General features: G+C 35.3%; 1 protein-coding gene across 1 annotated transcript in view; it reads left to right on the top strand.

Annotated features, from left to right (window-relative positions):
* LOC145660575 (dynein regulatory complex protein 8) overlaps positions 1 to 13,133 on the top strand; it is a 77,261-nt gene extending 64,128 nt beyond the window's left edge. Inside the window, exon 5 of the mRNA XM_081725808.1 lies at positions 12,997 to 13,133. Coding sequence (XP_081581934.1) covers positions 12,997 to 13,005 — 9 coding nt within the window. The 3' untranslated portion in view covers positions 13,006 to 13,133. The remainder of the gene's footprint in view (positions 1 to 12,996) is intronic.
* Positions 13,134 to 19,568: the final 6,435 nt, after the last annotated feature.

The raw sequence follows: 19,568 nt of genomic DNA, 5'->3' as shown, positions 1-19,568 counted from the left end.
GCCGAGTTCTCGCAGATATTTTGCGGAGATACTCCGGAGTCACGAGGGTGAAGGCGTGTTCCACAGTTGCTCGTAATTCCTGTGTTGTGTGATATCGAGTGTCTCTTACTTGTTGCTTTATGAAACCCCAGAGAGCATTGTCTGGTGTCCTCAGATCGGGACTTCTTGGAGGCTAGGCAAAGGGAGGTGGTGGAGCCATCAGCAAACACCAATTAGGGGTACGCTCACTTCCGAACCACCCTGTACGTTGTTCTATATACGAGGAAGTGTTAAATGGAAACAGCAAAAGTGCCAATAAAAATATGTTTTGTTTTCTAGGCGATTGGAAATTTACAGACACAGTCCTTGACGCCTTTCCGAGCTGATAGCACGAAGACGTGCCGGTGGATGGGGTTGGAGCTGAATAATTACAATTAAAAACATTATAGACGTAATAGTGGAACCCCTTACACACTTAATTGGATACTAGTAGAAGGAGTGTTCCCAGATTGTCTTAAGATTGCGGTTACTATTCCCATACAAAAAAGGGGACAAAAACTGTCCCAGCAACTATAGACCAATATCTCTCGTACCAATTGTATCAAAAATTATTGAACATTGCATGAAAGAACAACTAACTCTGTACTTTGAAAATAACAATCTCATTAACTGTGCACAATATGGGTTTCGGAAAGGTATGTCCACAATTAAAGCAGTTGAAAAAGTTGTATCTGAGATAATTGATGCCTTTGAAAACAGTTCATTCGCTTGCGCAACATTATTAGATTTAAGTAAGGCTTTTGATACTGTTTCACATGAAATATTGATTCAGAAATTACAGTATTATGGGATCAGAGGAACTGAGCTCTTATTGATCAGGTCTTATCTAGAAAGTAGAAAACAAGTTGTGTGTGTACAAAATAAACAGTCAAACGTACTTGAAATATTAACAGGAGTGCCACAGGGAAGTGTCATTGGACCTTTTCTATTTCTGGTATATATTAACGATTTACCTGACTACGTATTAGAAACCACTGTTATGTATGGCGATGACACTACATTTATAACGAAAGATAATAATATCAACGCAATACACACGAAAAATAATAAAGCAATAGATAAATCTACTGTTTGGCTGTTCCACAATAAATTACATTTGAATCATAATAAAACAGAGAAGTTATATTTTCATCTCAGCAGCTCCACAACTGATACAAAAGAATGCTCCTCAGTTAATCTATTAGGGATATACTTAGATACGAAATTAAACTGGAATGTGCATACTATGCAACTTTGTGAAAAATTATCAAGGGCAGTATATGTGTTACGTAAATTAAAAATATCTGTAAGTAAAAATCTATTAATCACTGCATATTATGCTTTCTTTCACTCTCATCTGTCGTATGGCATACTATTATGGGGTAATTCTTCCGGGGCACAAACAATATTTAAGTGGCAAAAAAGAGCGATAAGAAAGATAACAGGAATTCCAGAGAGAGAATCTTGCAGACATTTTTTCAAAGATTTTGAAATAATGACCATCCCGTCCTTGTACTCCCATGCGCAAAAAAAAAAAAAAAAAATTGCGCGTATACTGTAACTCAAGATTTTTCGCATTTATTCCATTTTCCTTACGTTTATGGGTAAAATTCAGTTATTAGTATGTGGAGATAATAGAAAGCAATCCATCTAAGGAGATATTTCCAAAAAATATAATAAATAATAAAAATATAAGCAAAAAACAAAATTATGCTCGGTTTTGTGTATACTGGCAACGATGATTTCTAGGGATTTTTTCAGTAGCAGATCACAATTGCGGAGGGAATTCAGTAGGGGAGTCGAGAAGTTGGACCAAGGAACTGGATAGTGGAATAAAATGTTGCATTTATTGGTTAAAACCTAGTGTGTAGATTGCCTGCCAAATATAAATTAGCTTCTGTAACTAAGATGTCGTACGAAAATATAAAATTAAACAGAAAAACTCTTATCTTAAGGTTCGAAGCGATACGGACCATGGTTATGAAGATTATTTCTTTAAAAAAAAAAGCCAACTTAACGTAGCCTCCGTGGCTAGGTGGATAGAGTGGCGGAGTCGTAGTTTTTTTTATTATTTTGACACCACATCGAATCCCATCCCATCCTTTTTTTTTTTTTTTTTTTTTTACAAAACATTATAGGAAGTGTATAATTTTGATGTTAATAAGAACCGAAACAATATAATAAGGAAATAATTTATTGGTAGTATCCTTTAATCGACGTATTTATTTAGTATTAGAATACGTGTACTATTGGAAACAGTTATTGTTTTCAGTTTATAGTCTTGTATGTTACTTCCCGTTCTTGAACAGCAGACAACTCACTTCGGGTTTGTGTGTTAGGAAGAACATATGCGACCTTGAAGTCTTTCCAGTCTTACCCCTTGTTAAATCGACCTGATGTTAAATGATCGTTTATGTGTGTGTGTGTGCTTGTTTTTTGCTTTTTAGAGTATTGACTTTCTCTCTCTTTTTTTTTCATATCCACAAGTTCAAGAATGCTTTCGTTGAACGTAACTAAATTATACAGATCTATGTATGCGGAACACGAATATTTCCAAATATAGAATGAATATGAGCGATAATCATACCATATTTCTACATTATATAGTAGCGTGAAAAACTGATATTAAAATGATATAACAAACAGGCATAAGCTTTTTTTCTAACATGGCAACACATTATACGTAACTCATTAAATTTTGGGAATTACAAATTATTACCTTACGTGTCGTATTCCTATTCTTTTTCACGTTCAAGCGACGAAAGAAGAAATTGTAGTAATAGTGATAAAAATCGAATTCGAGATTTCAATGAATTCAAGTTTCACGCCCCCACATATCGAAAAAGTGATTTTGATGTCTCTCCATCTGTTCGTTTTTTGGTTCGTCACGCTTTTACATGCATTCAAATAGAGGCCATACTGTTCGACGTATCTGGACCTAAGTCTAGACATGAAGTTTTTATAACACTTTATCGTTTCGAATTCTATATTCTCCGACACCTAAAAATAAGGGTAGTTTACTGAAGGATGATTTTTTTTTTTTTTTTTTTTTTTTTTTTTTTTTTTTTTTTGCAAACATAGTTTGAATCATTGCTCCGAAAAAAAATACGTAAGGTGTAATTTACTGTATGGGATGCGTTTTTTCGAGCAATTTTCTCAATCACATTTCATAAATAATTGTGTCATTAATAACCTAACAATATGACACAACTCGTTCGTCCTGTAAACATTCAGAAGAGGTAGTTTACTCTTCTCCGACGATTTTCCCATTAACGCGTGACGCAATTTTGTTCATATTTCATAAATGAATGTCACATAAATAACCTAACGATATGGTATAATTCCATCATCCTAAAAAGCTAGATGTGGTATATTACTTTTCGGGGCAATTTTTACCCTACGATTTTGTCAAGAATGACTCTGGCAATTTTGTTCGTATTTCATAAATAGCATAACTCGTTTGTCTTGAAAAGATACACAAGGCATGTTTTATTCTTGGGGATGACTTTTTTGACGATTTCTCAGAAAGTACTCAGACGCTTTTGCTCATAGTTCACATACAATTATTTCCTTAATAATTCTAATATATGGCATAAGTTATTTCTAACAGAAATATGACCAATGGGTACTTTACTTTTGGACATAAGTTGCTTCGAACAAAATTTTCCAAAAACACATTATTTTATTCGCATTTCCCAAATAAATGTTTCAGTAATAGCTGCAGCCTAACACGAGTCAGTTTAAGAAATTCGAGCGAGAAAATTCAGTGTGTTTCATCCGTACCCATTCTTAAATATATTTTTAAATGTTACACCTAATCACAATTTTCCTAACAAAATCGAAACTTCTATTTAAATGTGCCTTGTTGTTGCCAAATGGTTCAAGTCCATTGGTTCTGGATTTGATTCCCGGTGAGAGCTAGTGTATTTTTATCCAACGTTAAGGTTGAAACGTTGGAAGAGAAGAGAAAAGAGAAGAAGGAAAGAGAAAAGTGTTGAAACAAGCCTAACCAACCTAATAAATAATACAATATTACGAAATTATAGAAGAAACGATGTTAATATTAGATATTTGCGTGTGAGATTGTCCAACCGATGACTGTCAACTCCAAAGGTAAGAAAGTGAAACATCCAATACCAGGTTAATCAGTGGTCTCTAGGTAAAGCTATTCTACTAGGAAGTGATTGAGATACCAAAAAATGTTGTAATCGCTGGGAGACATGTTAGGAGAATACATTGGGTGAGAGACTTTAATTCATGAATAGTCTGCACCTTCATTGGTGTATTGAAGTGCGTAGGTAGTGTGTGTTTAGCACATCGGGTTCCTTTGTTGTTAGTCCCAGCTTTCTAGACCGGATGCAGGTATTCCCGGTAGAAAATACAAGAAAATATACATTTCTATTACTATTAAAGTAAATAATTACACTCATTCCCTCAATGTGATACTTGTTTGTTTAACTGTATACAGAGAGCTGATCCGTGGAAGAATCGTTCATAATAATAAATAAAATAAACTCGACAAATATTCTTGTAAATAATAGGTAAAAGTTTGCGTCACACTGTTCATTTTGCTGGACACGCCAGTGTGCCACGTTATCCGGTTGTGGCACACTGGAATATAGGGTATGGCTTTCTAATTTTTCCCAACTATTTTAACTGCTTCAATTGAAATGAATTTATAATAATAAGAGAGTGAATTTAGTCTTCTTACCCTTCGATTTAGAAATAAGGTGCGATAGAATTGTATATATAAAAAATAATAATACTCAGAATTTTATAGAGTAGTTTGTTTTATTCGAAATGACATATTTCCTGCAACTGTTTGGGTTGGAATTATTTGAAATCAAATCTTTAAGTTTTACGACCCACGGTTATACCGGCTAGGCTAAAGGACACGGTGATGATGAGAAATGAATGCAATGGTGGAATGAAAAATGTGGGGGAAACGGGAGAACCCCGAGAAAACCCATGCACATGGTGTTTCTCCACCACAAAATTCACTTGGTGCGAGCTGTGAGCCACCGCGGCCCCTCTGAAATTATTTATAGGAGAGAGTGACTACTTTTATGAAAACTTGATATCGAACACATTTGTTTAAAAATACCAGCTTTTTGTGAAATATTGCTTAATATTCAGGAAAACCTAAGTCAATAATAAAATAATAATAATAATAACTATTATTATTATTATTATTATTATTATTATTATTATTATTATTATTATTATTATTATTATTATTATTATTATTATTATTATTAATTAGCTTAAATTAAAAACTCTCTGGACCTAGTGCATTGGCACAATTCCACGAATTAAAAAGAATGTGTTTACTTCTCATATAAGTGCAGAAGAACTTAATCCCTGTTGCTTTCAATATAAAAAGAAAGTGTCCAACTGTCAAATGATATGCTACATAAAATGCCATATGCAACATAATGTAGTATAGAGTCATCATTCCAGGTTGTCTAAAGAACACTTTCGTTTTAGCAAGAAAGGAAGAAAATAGAAAATACTCAGTTTTAACCTAGTAGAAAGTTTGCAGATTTAAGGGAAAATGCACAGAGTTGTTGAATATAAATGTAGTTCGGATAAATGGAGTAAGACACCGTAAATATTTTATTGTTTGAAATATACTGGGAGTGACCAAGCCATTACATATGGAAATATCGAAAGAGATACGTTAATGGTGTTAGTTGCAAACTTTTTTAGAAATGAAAAAAATAAGGAAATCTCTAAAACTCTGATATCACAGATCCAAATTGACTGACTGTTAAGTAAAACTGCTAAATCTGAGTAAAGAAAAAAAAGTATTAATGACCTGTGTTACAGTTTCAGACATATCATTCTCATATCAAAACCACGATAGAAGTAAATTATGAATAAAGGTGAATTCAGTTCTGGAATACCAACAAATGATTTTGCTAGATGTAACTTTTCGGAAAACTTTTTTATAAGGCTTTAGATTTATTTATTTATTTATTTATTTATTTTTGTTTGTTTATTAGCTTCCCCATGCCGTAAACGTCGCCAACTCCTAGTGGCCCACTTGCCGATAAATGGCGATCGTCGATATAGCGACACGTCGAAGGATTGCCGCTAGCGTGCCACTAGTGGCAGGGATTCGTCGAGTCGAAGCAGATATCTAGAATCGGGGGTATTGAAGTTACCACAACGTAAGAACGAGGACTTCATTTTGGTCCGCGCTCGTTTGATTTGTCACGGAGAATCGTAAAGGGACCAACATGAACTATCGCCAGTCATGTGCATGCGGTTATTATTATATATTATTTCTTCCTGACGAATTGTTATTATAAGGACAATACTTGAGCTCCGGGGGTCAAGAGTAACTCCTGCCTTTTCATCATGAAGTGAAAAATCTTGAGGTGGGTGCGTATAATTGTATGAATTTAGTTGGCAACTGTCGCCGATCACTAGCAAGTGAATATGGGAGAACTATGAAAAAAGTAAAAAGACGCTTGCCATTTTGTTATAAAATTACATGACGAGTGCATTTGATTTGATTCCGAACAGTTGTCTTCAAATATACACGGTTAAAGAAGCACTCTGATTAGAAATATTAAAAAGACTTCAACGATTTATCACTCTACAAGCTGTGTCTTCATAATCGCCTCCGTGACGAATTCGGAAGAACACGCAATTAGTAACCCTAAGGTTGATGGTTCACGCCCAGCTCAGGGCACTTTCGTTTTATTTTTTTAAAAATGTTTTTAGACTCATCCTGATGCAAAGAAATTACGTATATAGGCGATTTAACGTATTTTAGGGGAATAATTTTGTGGTTCGTTGGCGTTCCGTCGCTTCTCTGCCGGTGGTGATATAATTTTCAAAACGGAAGTGGGACCAATTTTGGGCTGCGGGGCCGCCCATTTTTGGGGACATGTCACTAGTTGCCTATCGGTGGCCCACCGACGCTTACGGCATGGGATAGTCCCTTCACGAGTGAGGCAGATTGTAATCGACCAAGAGTGTTTTGGAAAAATGGGAAACATCTTCCGACTTCGACTTCTGAATAATCCGTTTAGGATCAGGTCGAATCAAGGCTGCGCCACGGGAAGGTAGAACAAGTGAGGCAATCGTTCCAAGCACTACGCTCGACAGCTTCCGTCTCATTCACGACTTAGACTCTTCAGGAAAAGTAACAAGTTTATTACTTGTAATTTATTCTTTGAGTCAAAGTATTTTGCAATAAACCATCGTTTTGTAAGATATTTTTACGATTGTATACTATTAATTTCGAAAATTGTACTCATAATATAATTTCCCACCATGGATTTGAAAAAATTAAAGTTGGAACAAAGAAAGATCTCCGATCCACATGTCTCTTCATGTTTGATATGGAAGTCTCATCTTCATTATTTACCCTTAATTTATTTTAGTCCTAGACAACGCGAATCGACGGGATGGCTCTAAGTGAAAACATTCATTTAGATGGTTAAGTAATCAGGAAATTCCTGCTGTTATTTCACGAAACACAACAGATCTTGAGGAGAAACAAAAATATTTTTGCTTACCAGGGGGAGGGAGTAAATCATCTGCTTACGTTTGCTTAACTAGGAAGAAGGCAAGGGCGCCGAACCTGGGGGGCCGGGCCCGCTCAAAGCTCATGTAGGCCTCCTTTGTATTTATGAATATACAATATTTGGCATTATTTGAGTGTAATTTGTCTTAAAATCCTCATATATATATCTTCTGCATTTTAATGCCCCCCCCCCCCCAATTTACAGGGAAATTGGCGTCCTTGGAAGATCTAGTGAAATGAATAAAAATGTGATAACGTAATACTTGAACAACTCTATCTAATGGAGGAAAGTAAATTAGTATTCAAAACTTCTTTCAGTTTTAAGCATTTCAAAGATTCTCGTAATTTAGTAGCCTCCCGGATTTGCATTTTTGAAGTACGGGAACTTTATCTATACCTTAACGTGGGAATCGGTTTCGGACCATGCACTTAAGCCGCTTTGCCATAAGAGGCACAAGGAGTTTTTCTTTCGATTTCCTTAGGAATATTGCGAATGGTATAACTTTTAAAACTATGTTTAAAAAAGAATACACATCGACATAATAAGATGATAATCTGGTACCTTGGAAATATATTGAATTGTTTTTAATTTGTTCTCACGTTTCCAAAACAGTACTTATGCTTTTTTTTATTCCAGCCTTTTAATATAAACATTTCAGACTATTGTCTGTTCTAGAACGATACAATTCTAGTTCATGTATATGCTAGCTTTGGAAATACAGAAGAGTTTCGCTTATCCGACATAAACAGGCAGGCAGAACGCTGGATAATATGGATGTGTTAAAAAAAGACCTATTAAAAGTAAAACTTATTATATAATTTTACATATTACGCATCTAATAATAATGTTTTATAACAAATAACTGCAGTGCACTGAATCAGGGACGTATCCAGCGTGAGGGCCTGAGAGCTGTCTCTCTCCGAAACTCAAGCACTTTTTAATAAACTTGCCTTTACCCTTTTGAGGTTCTTTTATATGTTTACTAGTAGTTAGTGTCCAAAATTTGGGCAATGTGCTGTTGTCTTGTTATAATTCTAAGAACATACCATAATGCCATTATACCAGGTGCAGTAGCGTATTTAGGGGGGTGGCTTCCGGGCTTAAGCCCCCCACGAAATCTTACTTAGTATAGTAAAGTAAATGAAATATCTTGCAGAATTTTCACATTTCCAGGCAAAGCCCCCCCCCCCCCGAAAGTTAGCAAAGCCCCTCCCGAAACAAAATCGTAAATACGCCACTGACCAGGTGGAATTAAAGAACAGTTTTAAATAGGATTAACATTTCGTTTCCGTTCTGTTTTTAACTTTAATATACACTCATGCTCAAAAATTAAGGATAATTGCAGATTGTGATACTACACAACGTGGCACTACACAAAACTGGCGCTAATAGCATAGGCACATAGTGAACACAACATACGAACAAACGAAACATATCGGTACCACGATATTGGTGATATCCATGGTATCCACGGTGTCCACGGTATTGGTAATAAGTTGAGAAATACGTGTGTTACACAACGCCACTGTTTCCTGCGCATGTACCCCGAAATCAATATGAGATATGATCACCATGCACACGTACACAGGCCGCAGAACGGGTTGGCATACTCTGGATCAGGTGGTCGAGCAGCTGCTGGGGTATAGCCTCCCATTCTTGTACCAGTGCCTGTCGGAGTTCCTGAAGTGTCCTAGGGGTTTGAAGATGTGCAGCGATACGTCGACCAAGAGCATCCCAGACATGCTCGATGGGGTTTAGGTCTAAACAACAGGCAGGCCACTCCATTTGCTTGATATCTTCTGTTTTACGGTACTCCTACACGATGGCAGCTCGGTGGGGCCGTGTGTTATCATCCATCAGGAGGAAGGTGGGACCCGCTGCACCCCTGAAAAGGCGAACATACTGATGCAAAATGACGTCCCGATACACCTGACCTGTTACAGTTCCTCTGTCAAAGACATGCAGGGGTGTACGAGAACCAATCATAATCCCACCCCACACCATCAAACCACTACCTCCATACAGATCCCTTTCAAGGAAATTATGGGGTTGGTATCTGGTTCCTGGTTCACGCCAGATGATAACCCGGCGAGAATCACTGTTCGGGCTATACCTGGACTCGTCCGTGAACATAACCTGGGACAACTGTTCCATTGACCATATACTGTGTTCTTGACACCAGGCTTTACGGGCTCTCCTGTGAACAGAGGTCAGTGGAATGCACCTTGCAGGTCTCCGGGCGAATAAACCATGTCTGTTCAGTCGTCTGTAGACTGTGTGTCGGGAGATAACTGTTCCAGTGGCTGTGGCAAGGTCCCGAGCAAGGCTACCTGCTGTTCTCCGTAGCCGTCTGCGGGCACTGATGGTGAGATATGGTCTTCTTGTGGTGTTGTACACTGTGGACGTCCCGTACTGTAGCGCCTGGACACGTTTCCTGTCTCCTGGAATCGTTGCCATAATCTTGAGATCACATTTTGCGGTACCTGCTGTATTTGACCAGCCCCCAGTCGCCCTATTATTCTACCCCGCATAACGTCAGCAATATGTGTTCTTTGAACCATTTTCAACACACAGTCACCATTAGCACGTCTGACAACATCTGCATACTTACACGCTGCACCGTACTCTGACATGCACCAACACACCTCTGCGTATTTGGACTGCTGCCAGCGCCACCGTGCAACGACCGCACCGCATGTACCGCACCAAATGGTCAAATGCACCGCATGGTCATACCCCTAGGTGATTTCCAACCGAAAACCGCGCACCAGAGCGTTGTTTCACCATGTATCTGCATTATCCTTAATTTATGAGCACGAGTGTATTAGAACGATACACTCCATGTCTTCTTGCTATTGTTGTTATGTGATATACGTAGCAGACAGTTTTCTTTAGTTACATTTCTCTCGAAAATATGTTTCATTTTGTTTGTGCTATAATGCAGTTTCCAAAATAAACCGGTTTATAAATGAAAAGTAGGAAAAAGTTTAAGAGAAGTACAGGACTGTCGCATTATTATTATTATTATTATTATTATTATTATTATTATTATTATTATTATTATTAATAATAATAATAATAATAATAATAATAATATTTAAAAACATTAGAATTACGTGCTTACGAGGATTCGTGTTGGGCCCCCTCCGAATAGAAAACCTGGATACGTATCTGCACTGAATGATAGACGTATGAGTCAAAATGTAGACGGGCGCGCTAGGCGATAGACTCCACAGCATGCAAAATAATTAAGACCACAACTTGCAGATCTCCTTGCCGATTGGTGCTATTTGCAATGATATATTGGATCATACGGTATGTGGAACAAAGGATGGTCGGATAAGCGAGAACATGGTGTATTGGTGTTTCATGCACCTAAACCTGTAAAATGTTTGTATAAACAATTATCTTTCACTCTCTAGCTAAATTTGTGGGTATGATCACACACCTTGCCTCATAAAGTATAGTCTTATAAAGAAAAAAATATTTTTTTAGCTAAAACCTAAAGAAAAGCCAACTTTTTTTTTTTTTTTTTTTTTTAATAATGGCAAACTAGTCCACTTCATCACGATAAATCAGGTTTGGTACTAAGATGTCTTTTTCTGTCCGTATATATCCTTCACACATCGTTGGAGACAAAATTGTTTTTTCCCCAAGAAAACAGGATGACAGAAACTATACAACAGCATGAACAGAAAACAATAAATATTAACAATAGTTCTCTAATCCTGGATAAATACGTCATTACAGCAAAATATCAGTAAGTTGTCCTTATTATATTGCTTCGGTTCTTATTAACATGAAAATTATAATGTTTTGTAAAAAAAAAAAAAAAAAAAAAAAAAAGGATGGGATGGGATTCGATGTGGTATCAAAATAATAAAATAACTACGACTCCGCCACTCTATCCACCTAGCCACGGAGGCTACGTTGTGTTAGCTTTTTTTTTTTTTTTTTTTTTTTTTTTTTTTTTTTTTTTTTTTTTTTTTTAAGAAATAATCTTCATAACCATGGTCCGTATCGCTTCAAACCTTAAGATAAGAGTTTTTCTGTTTAATTATATATTTTCGTACGACATCTTAGTTACAGAAGCTAATTTATATTTGGCAGGCAATCTACACACTAGGTTTTAACCAATAAATGCAACATTTTATTCCACTATCCAGTTCCTTGGTCCAACTTCTCGACTCCCCTACTGAATTCCCTCCGCAATTGTGATCTGCTACTGAAAAAATCCCTAGAAATCATCGTTGCCAGTATACACAAAACCGAGCATAATTTTGTTTTTTGCTTATATTTTTATTATTTTATTATATTTTTTGGAAATATCCCCTTAGATGGATTGCTTTCTATTATCTCCACATACTAATAACTGAATTTTACCCATAAACGTAAGGAAAATGGAATAAATGCGAAAAATCTTGAGTTACAGTATACGCGCAATTTTTTTTGCGCATGGGAGTACATATTATCGTGCCTTATGCATATCAAAGAAAACTGTACAAATTATGTTACTCGAAGTAGTGTTCACTCACACAATACAAGGCGCAAAAATGAAATAAATATTCCCCATGTGCGGCTGTGCAAAACTCAAAATAGTTATAAATATATAGGGATGAAATTGTATAACCTGTTGCCACTTAGAGTGAGAGAAATGGAGATTAAAAATTTTAAATGTTTTTGTAAAAAGTGGCTCTTAGAAAAGTGTATATATAGTATTTCAGAATTTCAGGAAGAAATTTCAGGATTAGAATAGAAAAAGTTACATTTTCCATCCGATAAGGCACTCATTGCGGAGGTGGAGGGCTGGTTTGCACAGCAGGACAAGACCTTCTATTTATAAGGGTTAGAAATGTTGCAACATCGTTGTGAAAAGTGTATTGAGCTTCGGGGGGAATGCGTTGAATAGTGTATTGAAATGGTTCTTCCAGATAAATTTCTTCTTGGTGATTTCATGAACTTTCCAGCCTCCCCTCGTATGTATATATATATTGAGTATACTGATTATTACTCGTTATAGATGCAGATTCATTCTTTTCACACGTAGAAACTTCCTTTATCTTTTATAAAATAGTATATATTGTTTTATAGAATGATATTTTCAATGCAAAGTCCATCATCTCTTAAGAAAAAGTGGTAATAATGGGTATACTCTTTTAAAAACACGTTTATAATGGGAGGAGAAAAGAAAATTATTTAGAGTAAACAAGTACCTTTGCATATTTCTAATTTTAAGTCTAAAACTATGCTTTGAATATTTATGGTGTTCTATTCATAATTTATTCTATCAAATAAAGCTTTTCATATTTGTCTGCATTCTAAGCACTGACACGATTGCTTAGAAAGAACTAATTCTACCGCCATAATATGTATAATTAAATTTATTTTTTCATTAAGATCTTAAATACTGTAATTATTTTCATTATTTCTATTTTAGGTCGACTAACAAAGATGCAAATCTGTACATAACGATTGTGAGAAGTCAAGGATTTGGAACATAGAAGTAATAAGTTTGAGGCAAAGATACTGATAAAAGACAGAAAACTAATAATACTGAATGACTTATAATTGCATGGAATTAGCCAGATAAGTTGTCATTTATGTAGCCAGTATTTTGAGACATTTAGTTGTTCTCGTACTAATCCTATGCTGAAGAAATCCTTAACAGCGTGACTTACAAAGTCAGTATTTTGTGAAGATCTCTTTCGTATAAGTTGAAATTAAAATAATACATTAAATAATGCAATGAATTAATATACAAAAGCAGATGTCGTCTTCTAGACATCCGTTATCATCACTGTTCCAAAAAGTGTGTGTATAAGAAGCATTCAAGACTTTGACGAGTATAGAATTTAGACGTATTAACAACAAGACAATACTTTCGTGTAAATATCTGTTCAACATTTTGTTATTCAGCCATTTGTAATTTACAAATCGTTTATACTTGCTTCAGATCCTAGATTTTCCTCTTATACTCCATGTGATCGTGGATCAGCAATAACTACTATATATACACAAATTATACAATTTCATTACTTGGACACTTCACAGCTACTTTCTTGTTCTCTACTTCTTTCCCTCTCTATCTGGTGAGACGTTTACTGAAAACCTTTTATAATAGTGAATAGTTTGTGAAGAATGTTATAATATGGTGAATAGTCTGTGAAAAGTGTAAGAGGACAATAGTCTGTGGAGTTTGGCATGAGTCAACAGTTTATGAGCAGGAGTTTGCGGAATACAAATGTGCATGTTACAAGAATTTCAAGGACAAGCAGGGACAATAATATTTCCTTGCATTTGTGTGCATGTATCTGTACCAGTAAATAAAGATTAGCCTAGTCTTTGGAAAGTAGTTATTTAATTTATAAAAATAATGTACAAGGGTTTTCGTTATATAAAAAAAGCATGTTGGAAGAACTACTTTTGGACAAATTGTTGGGAGTAAATTTAATATGTATAACAGAACACTGGTTACAATCAGGCTGCTTAGAATACCTAAGCATTCCTGAATTTCAGCTAAGAGCAGGATACTACAGAAGTATTAGAGATAGAGGGGGAGCCTGTATATATGCAAAGAGGGGTCTAAAAACGAAAGAATGTATTAGGTTTAAGTATTTAAATGTAGAAAATCACTTTGAAAGTTGTGCATTAGAAATAGTAGATTATAACCTTGTAATTGTATGTGTATATAGAACTCCTGACAGTGATATAGAAATTTTTATAAATAGGATGGATACGATACTAAATTATTTTATGAAAATCAAGAAGACCGTCGTAATTGTTGGCGATATCAACATAGACTTTTTACAGCCTATAAAACACGAGGTAGAACTTCTTCTAGATTCATTTAATATGGACGCAATTGTTAAAGTTCCCACACGAATTACAAAATACTCTAAAAGTGCAATTGACCAGTTCATAGTGAGCAAACATCTTAACTACAACACAGTAGACGTCTTCAACAGTGGTTTTTCAGACCACCTTGCCCAAGTACTCGACATACATGTAACTCTTAATAAAAATTTTTGTAATGCAAAAGCAAGTAGTGTAACGTACAAAAGAAAATTTAATGACGAAAATATACAATATTTTAATCACCTTCTCAGGGAAGAAAATTGGAACGAGCTTTATATACATAATCAGGTTAATGAAGTTTTCAGTTATTTCATTGACACCATAAGATTCTATTTCGATCTAGCATTCCCTGTTGTAAAATGTGTAACTTCAACAAAACAATCAAAACCCTGGGTAACACAAGGGATCAGAATAGCAAGCAAAAAAATGAGACTTCTTAACAAAGCTAAAACACAAGGAAATCTATCACCACATACAGAGACATATTACAAAAGATACAAGAACATATACAAACGGGTTCTGAAAGCAGCAAAAAAATTACACAATGATACAATCATTAAAAAATCAGATAATAAGTCGAAGGCGTTGTGGAAACTAGTGAAGAGCGAGTTAAGTTTAAACACTCGTAATGATGACGGTAATTTAGAGGTAATTAAAAATGGCAACATAATAAAAGACCCTCGTATAATTGCTGACCTATTTAATAACTATTACACCAACTTATCACATACGTACAATAATGATCCAGCATTGTCCACTTCGAAAATATTCTCAAAAATTTGCAACAATACAATGTATCTACATCCAGCTACTAATGCAGAAATAATAAAGGTGGTAAAGAAAATGAAAAGTAAATGGTCAGCTGGCGTAGACGGCATACCGCCAAGTATTGTAAAGAAAAGCATTAAATATATTGCTGACCCTCTGTGTTTCCTCATAAATATGTCGTTTTCAAGTGGAGAATTCCCTAGTATATTAAAAATTGCAAAAGTAAAACCAATATATAAAAAAGGCGACAAATCAGCGCTTGAAAATTATAGGCCTATTTCGCTTCTCTCAATTTTCTCAAAAATCTTAGAAACCACAATGAGTGTCCGGCTAGCATCCTTTTTACTTAAACATGATCTAATAACACACGAGCAACATGGCTTCCTACAAGGGAAATCAACGGAAACCGCAATATATAACTTCGTGGAAAGTGTACATAAAAGTTTAGATAGTAAGGAGAAATGTATAGGTGTTTTTCTGGATCTTTCGAAAGCATTTGACTTAGTGTCACATAGAAATCTTCTCTCAAAGCTACAAGATTACGGAATAAGAGGCATTGCATCCAAATGGTTTCAATCGTATCTGAAAAATCGGCAGCAAGTAGTAGAAATTACATACAATAACAGGGATACAAACCAAGCTACACACTACATATCAGAGAAACAAGAAATAACATGTGGAGTGCCACAAGGATCCGTATTAGGGCCGCTATTATTTTTGATATATATTAACGACCTACCAAGTAATATTGCTCCAGCAGAAGCATCCCTTTATGCAGATGACGCTAATATTATAGTAAAAGGTAAAACAAATGAGGTTGTTGAAGGTAGTGCAAACGAAATCCTTTGTAAAATCTCTCACTGGGTTAAAGAAAATAAGCTTAAATTAAATATTGAAAAGACACAAGCAATCAATTTTCATCACATGCGCAACAAACATGCACAGCCTAGGAACATTATAATTCAAAATAATGAAATAGAATATGTAAACTCAACTAAGTTCTTAGGAATTTGGATAGATAAAAATCTTTCTTGGGATGTGCAAATAACTAAGCTTAGTAAAAAATTAAACCAAATATATTTCGCAATTAAAGTTCTTAAAAATGTTTTAAGAGAGTCTACTTTAAAAACAATTTACTTTGGATTATTCCAATCGAATTTAACATATGGTATTATATTTTGGGGAAATACACACAAGGCCAAAGTCATCTTTACGATACAGAAACGAATAATAAGATTGATGGCAACTGCTAAACTAAAAGATCATTGCAAACCAATATTTAAAAAACTTCGTATACTTCCAGTACCCTGTTTGTATATTTTAAATCTATTGATATTTGTAAAGAAACACCTACAAGGTATCCTTACGCGAGTAGAACAGCAACATGATCATGACACAAGAAACAAAGAAAACTTTTCTATTGTAGAACACAGAACAGTATTATATGAAAAAGGATGTAAATACGCGGGTATCATGCTTTACAATAAACTTCCGAAAGAAATTAAAACTCAGGACTCTGTTGCTAAATTTAAAAAAGAACTCCAGAAATATTTATTACAACATTGCTTTTACTCGGTAGAGGAATACATGAACTGCTAAGTAAATAGAAACGTTACAGGATGTACAGTAAATCAATGTCATTACTTGCTTTTAGAATTACATATTTGTTGGAGGGTTTCTAAATACACTGCAAGTAATAATTGCTAAGTTTATTTTTAACAATGATGTCATGTAAAATGTATAGTGTAATAAGATGTAAGAAGTATGGCTTAATTACTAACCTAGTGTATGTAATTTTCACTATTATTGTTTCTTTTACTTTTGTATTCATATATAAATGACGTGTCCGCTTCATATGCATTGTATTACAGTGCTAAATGTATGAAAAAAGGACGAAATAAATACAATACAATACAATAATAGCAACTTTATATCATAGTCTGTGTGTGTGTTTTTTCTTTCTTGTAATTAGTTGATATGTATTTCATTCTCGTTTCGGGGTTCTTTATTCCAACGACATACATATTAACTACTATAGAAAGTTGTTCGGTTTTTATTATATCAACTTTCAAGGTGTATTTACCCTACAAAAGCCATACCATCACCGCTACTTGTGTTCTATCGTCCCACTAGCATTATGAATTACGATCCGATATCGCAGTTTCCACTACAGCAAACTACTTTTGAGTACAGGTATACGAATCCCATCTGTTTCCTCCCTTCAGGTTTTCCATAGGCAGTGACGGTGGTGTTATCATTTTACCAGTCCAAATGCGCAGAAACCACTTGGGCTTGGCATCAGCACGTTGAACTGCTGGAAGTTCGCAGCATTCACCTTCACGTTCTTGTCCAAGTTGCATACCTCGAAATTCCCCTCGCAATTGTATCCGGCGTCAAACACGATTTGCTGCGAGAAACTTTCTCTAAACTGGCAGTAAAACTTGGTACATTTCTTACCGGAGGTCGATCTCAGCTCGCGTCAAATGAGCTTTGTGGTGCACAAATACTATGTGCGTAGGTTTTCTCCGGGCTTTCCCGTTTCTTCTCACTTCTTCATTTCACTATTTCATTCATTCTCATCATCACCATCTTCTTTAGCCTACACAGCATAACGTGAGACGTGAAACTAAAATATTTAATTTTCTTTTGAAAGTGTCACGGTACGAAATTGCCTTTATGGTACCACTACGTGTGAGATAAATGCAGGCCACATCCAACGTGATAGCCATCTTCCACTTTGATACTCTCTCCCTTCCTCCTTTCTCACAGTTTGCGGCAATTTGTTTTATTTTCAGCAATTTGGTACTTGAGAAGATCATGGTTGACTATGGTGTGAGCCAGATTTAATGCTTGGCACTTACATTTAATTTAATGTTAACACTCACGCTTAGGTAACAGATTCTTCTGCCCTACCAATCGAAATTCTACGAAGCATTTCAACCCAAACTTTTGCAGGTAACTTTGAATGGGCCCGTTTTGGTATCGAATGTTTCAGCGTGGGCCCTCATTTGTATTTGCCAGGCCACGATATTTGTAGCTATAGTCACTCCAATTATTCAGCATTTTCCTGACACTGCTTCACTATTCAGTTGTACTATTTGGTTGTGCGTCTAATAGAGCGAAAGTTTACTCTCCCCATAAAGGTTTATTTTCGGTGGCATTTCACTAGCACAAACACGATACTCTGACATCTACAAGCTTAGACATTACAGCGATAACAACAGCTGTTTCAGGTTTATGGTACAACCACACACATGACACAGCATTGCCAAATCGGTCGGATATAAAATAAACAACCTTATCTATATAGTAGAATTGACTATGTCTTGTAGCTCGAAGTACGTATTACGGAGATCGTAATAAAGTAACTATATAGGCTATTTACGAGTGTGTTCGCGTATTAACAAATTCTCTTGAATAATTTCGGAAAACATCCGTGTAGTGTAAAATTGGATGCCAAATGAGAAACCTGTCTCTAAACCCTGACTTATGAGTAATTTATAGTTCATTAAGATTTTGAAAAGTTTTTCTTTCTTTCTTTATTTATTTAATTTATTATTTTTCGTAACTCTCAGGGACTTTGCAACTATGTTACTTATTTCCAACAACTTTTGGTAAAAGAGACAAGAACTCCACTCTCAAAATACTCATGTAAGATTGTTCGAAGTAAGTTGATGGCCAGTGTTTTATGGAGCTCTGAGGGCATTCTTATGATTCACCCTCTAGCAAACGGTGATACGTTGCCGGAGTATACTATTGACAACTATTAAACTATTAAGTTAAAATAAATAAAATAAATAAAATAAAATAAAATAAAATGAGAGATCGCCGTAAAAAGCTGTCTAAAATCGTTCTGATACACCAAGACAACATAAAGTGTATACGTACGTATATCAACAAACTGCGACAAATAAAATGTCTCACGAAGTTTAGTACCCTCAAACCTATTTTCTGTTCCCTACCTTAATGAACTACGTTCTAGTAGTGATGAAGGAGTTATGGCTGATAGTAATTTCCTGAACACTAAAACTTCGGATTTATTTTCAAATTTACGAAAATCTTATAGATCGATGTAAGAAGTGATTTGCACTAAGAAGGAATCACACTGGGGTATATATAGAGATAGGGTATTCACACTGGGGTATTCCGCCTGTATGACTTCTTATTTTTGGATAGGTTCGAAAGTTGTCAATTACTCCTGTAATACACATACCATAAAACTGTACGGCAAGAATAACTGAAAAGTTACTCTCTCTCTCTCTCTCTCTCTTTATATATATATATATATATATATATATATATAATCACCCAGTGTGATTCAAATCAGGTTTAAGGGTATTGAATCCCCACAAAAAGAAACAGCACACACGACTACCGGAACAACTA

Source organism: Thermobia domestica, chromosome 9 (assembly GCF_964235325.1).
Source record: "Thermobia domestica chromosome 9, izTheDome1.hap1.1, whole genome shotgun sequence".
Taxonomy (NCBI): Eukaryota; Metazoa; Arthropoda; class Insecta; order Zygentoma; family Lepismatidae; genus Thermobia; species Thermobia domestica.
The sequence above is the reverse complement of the archived record's forward strand: the minus strand, read 5'-3'. Positions and strand labels throughout refer to the sequence as shown.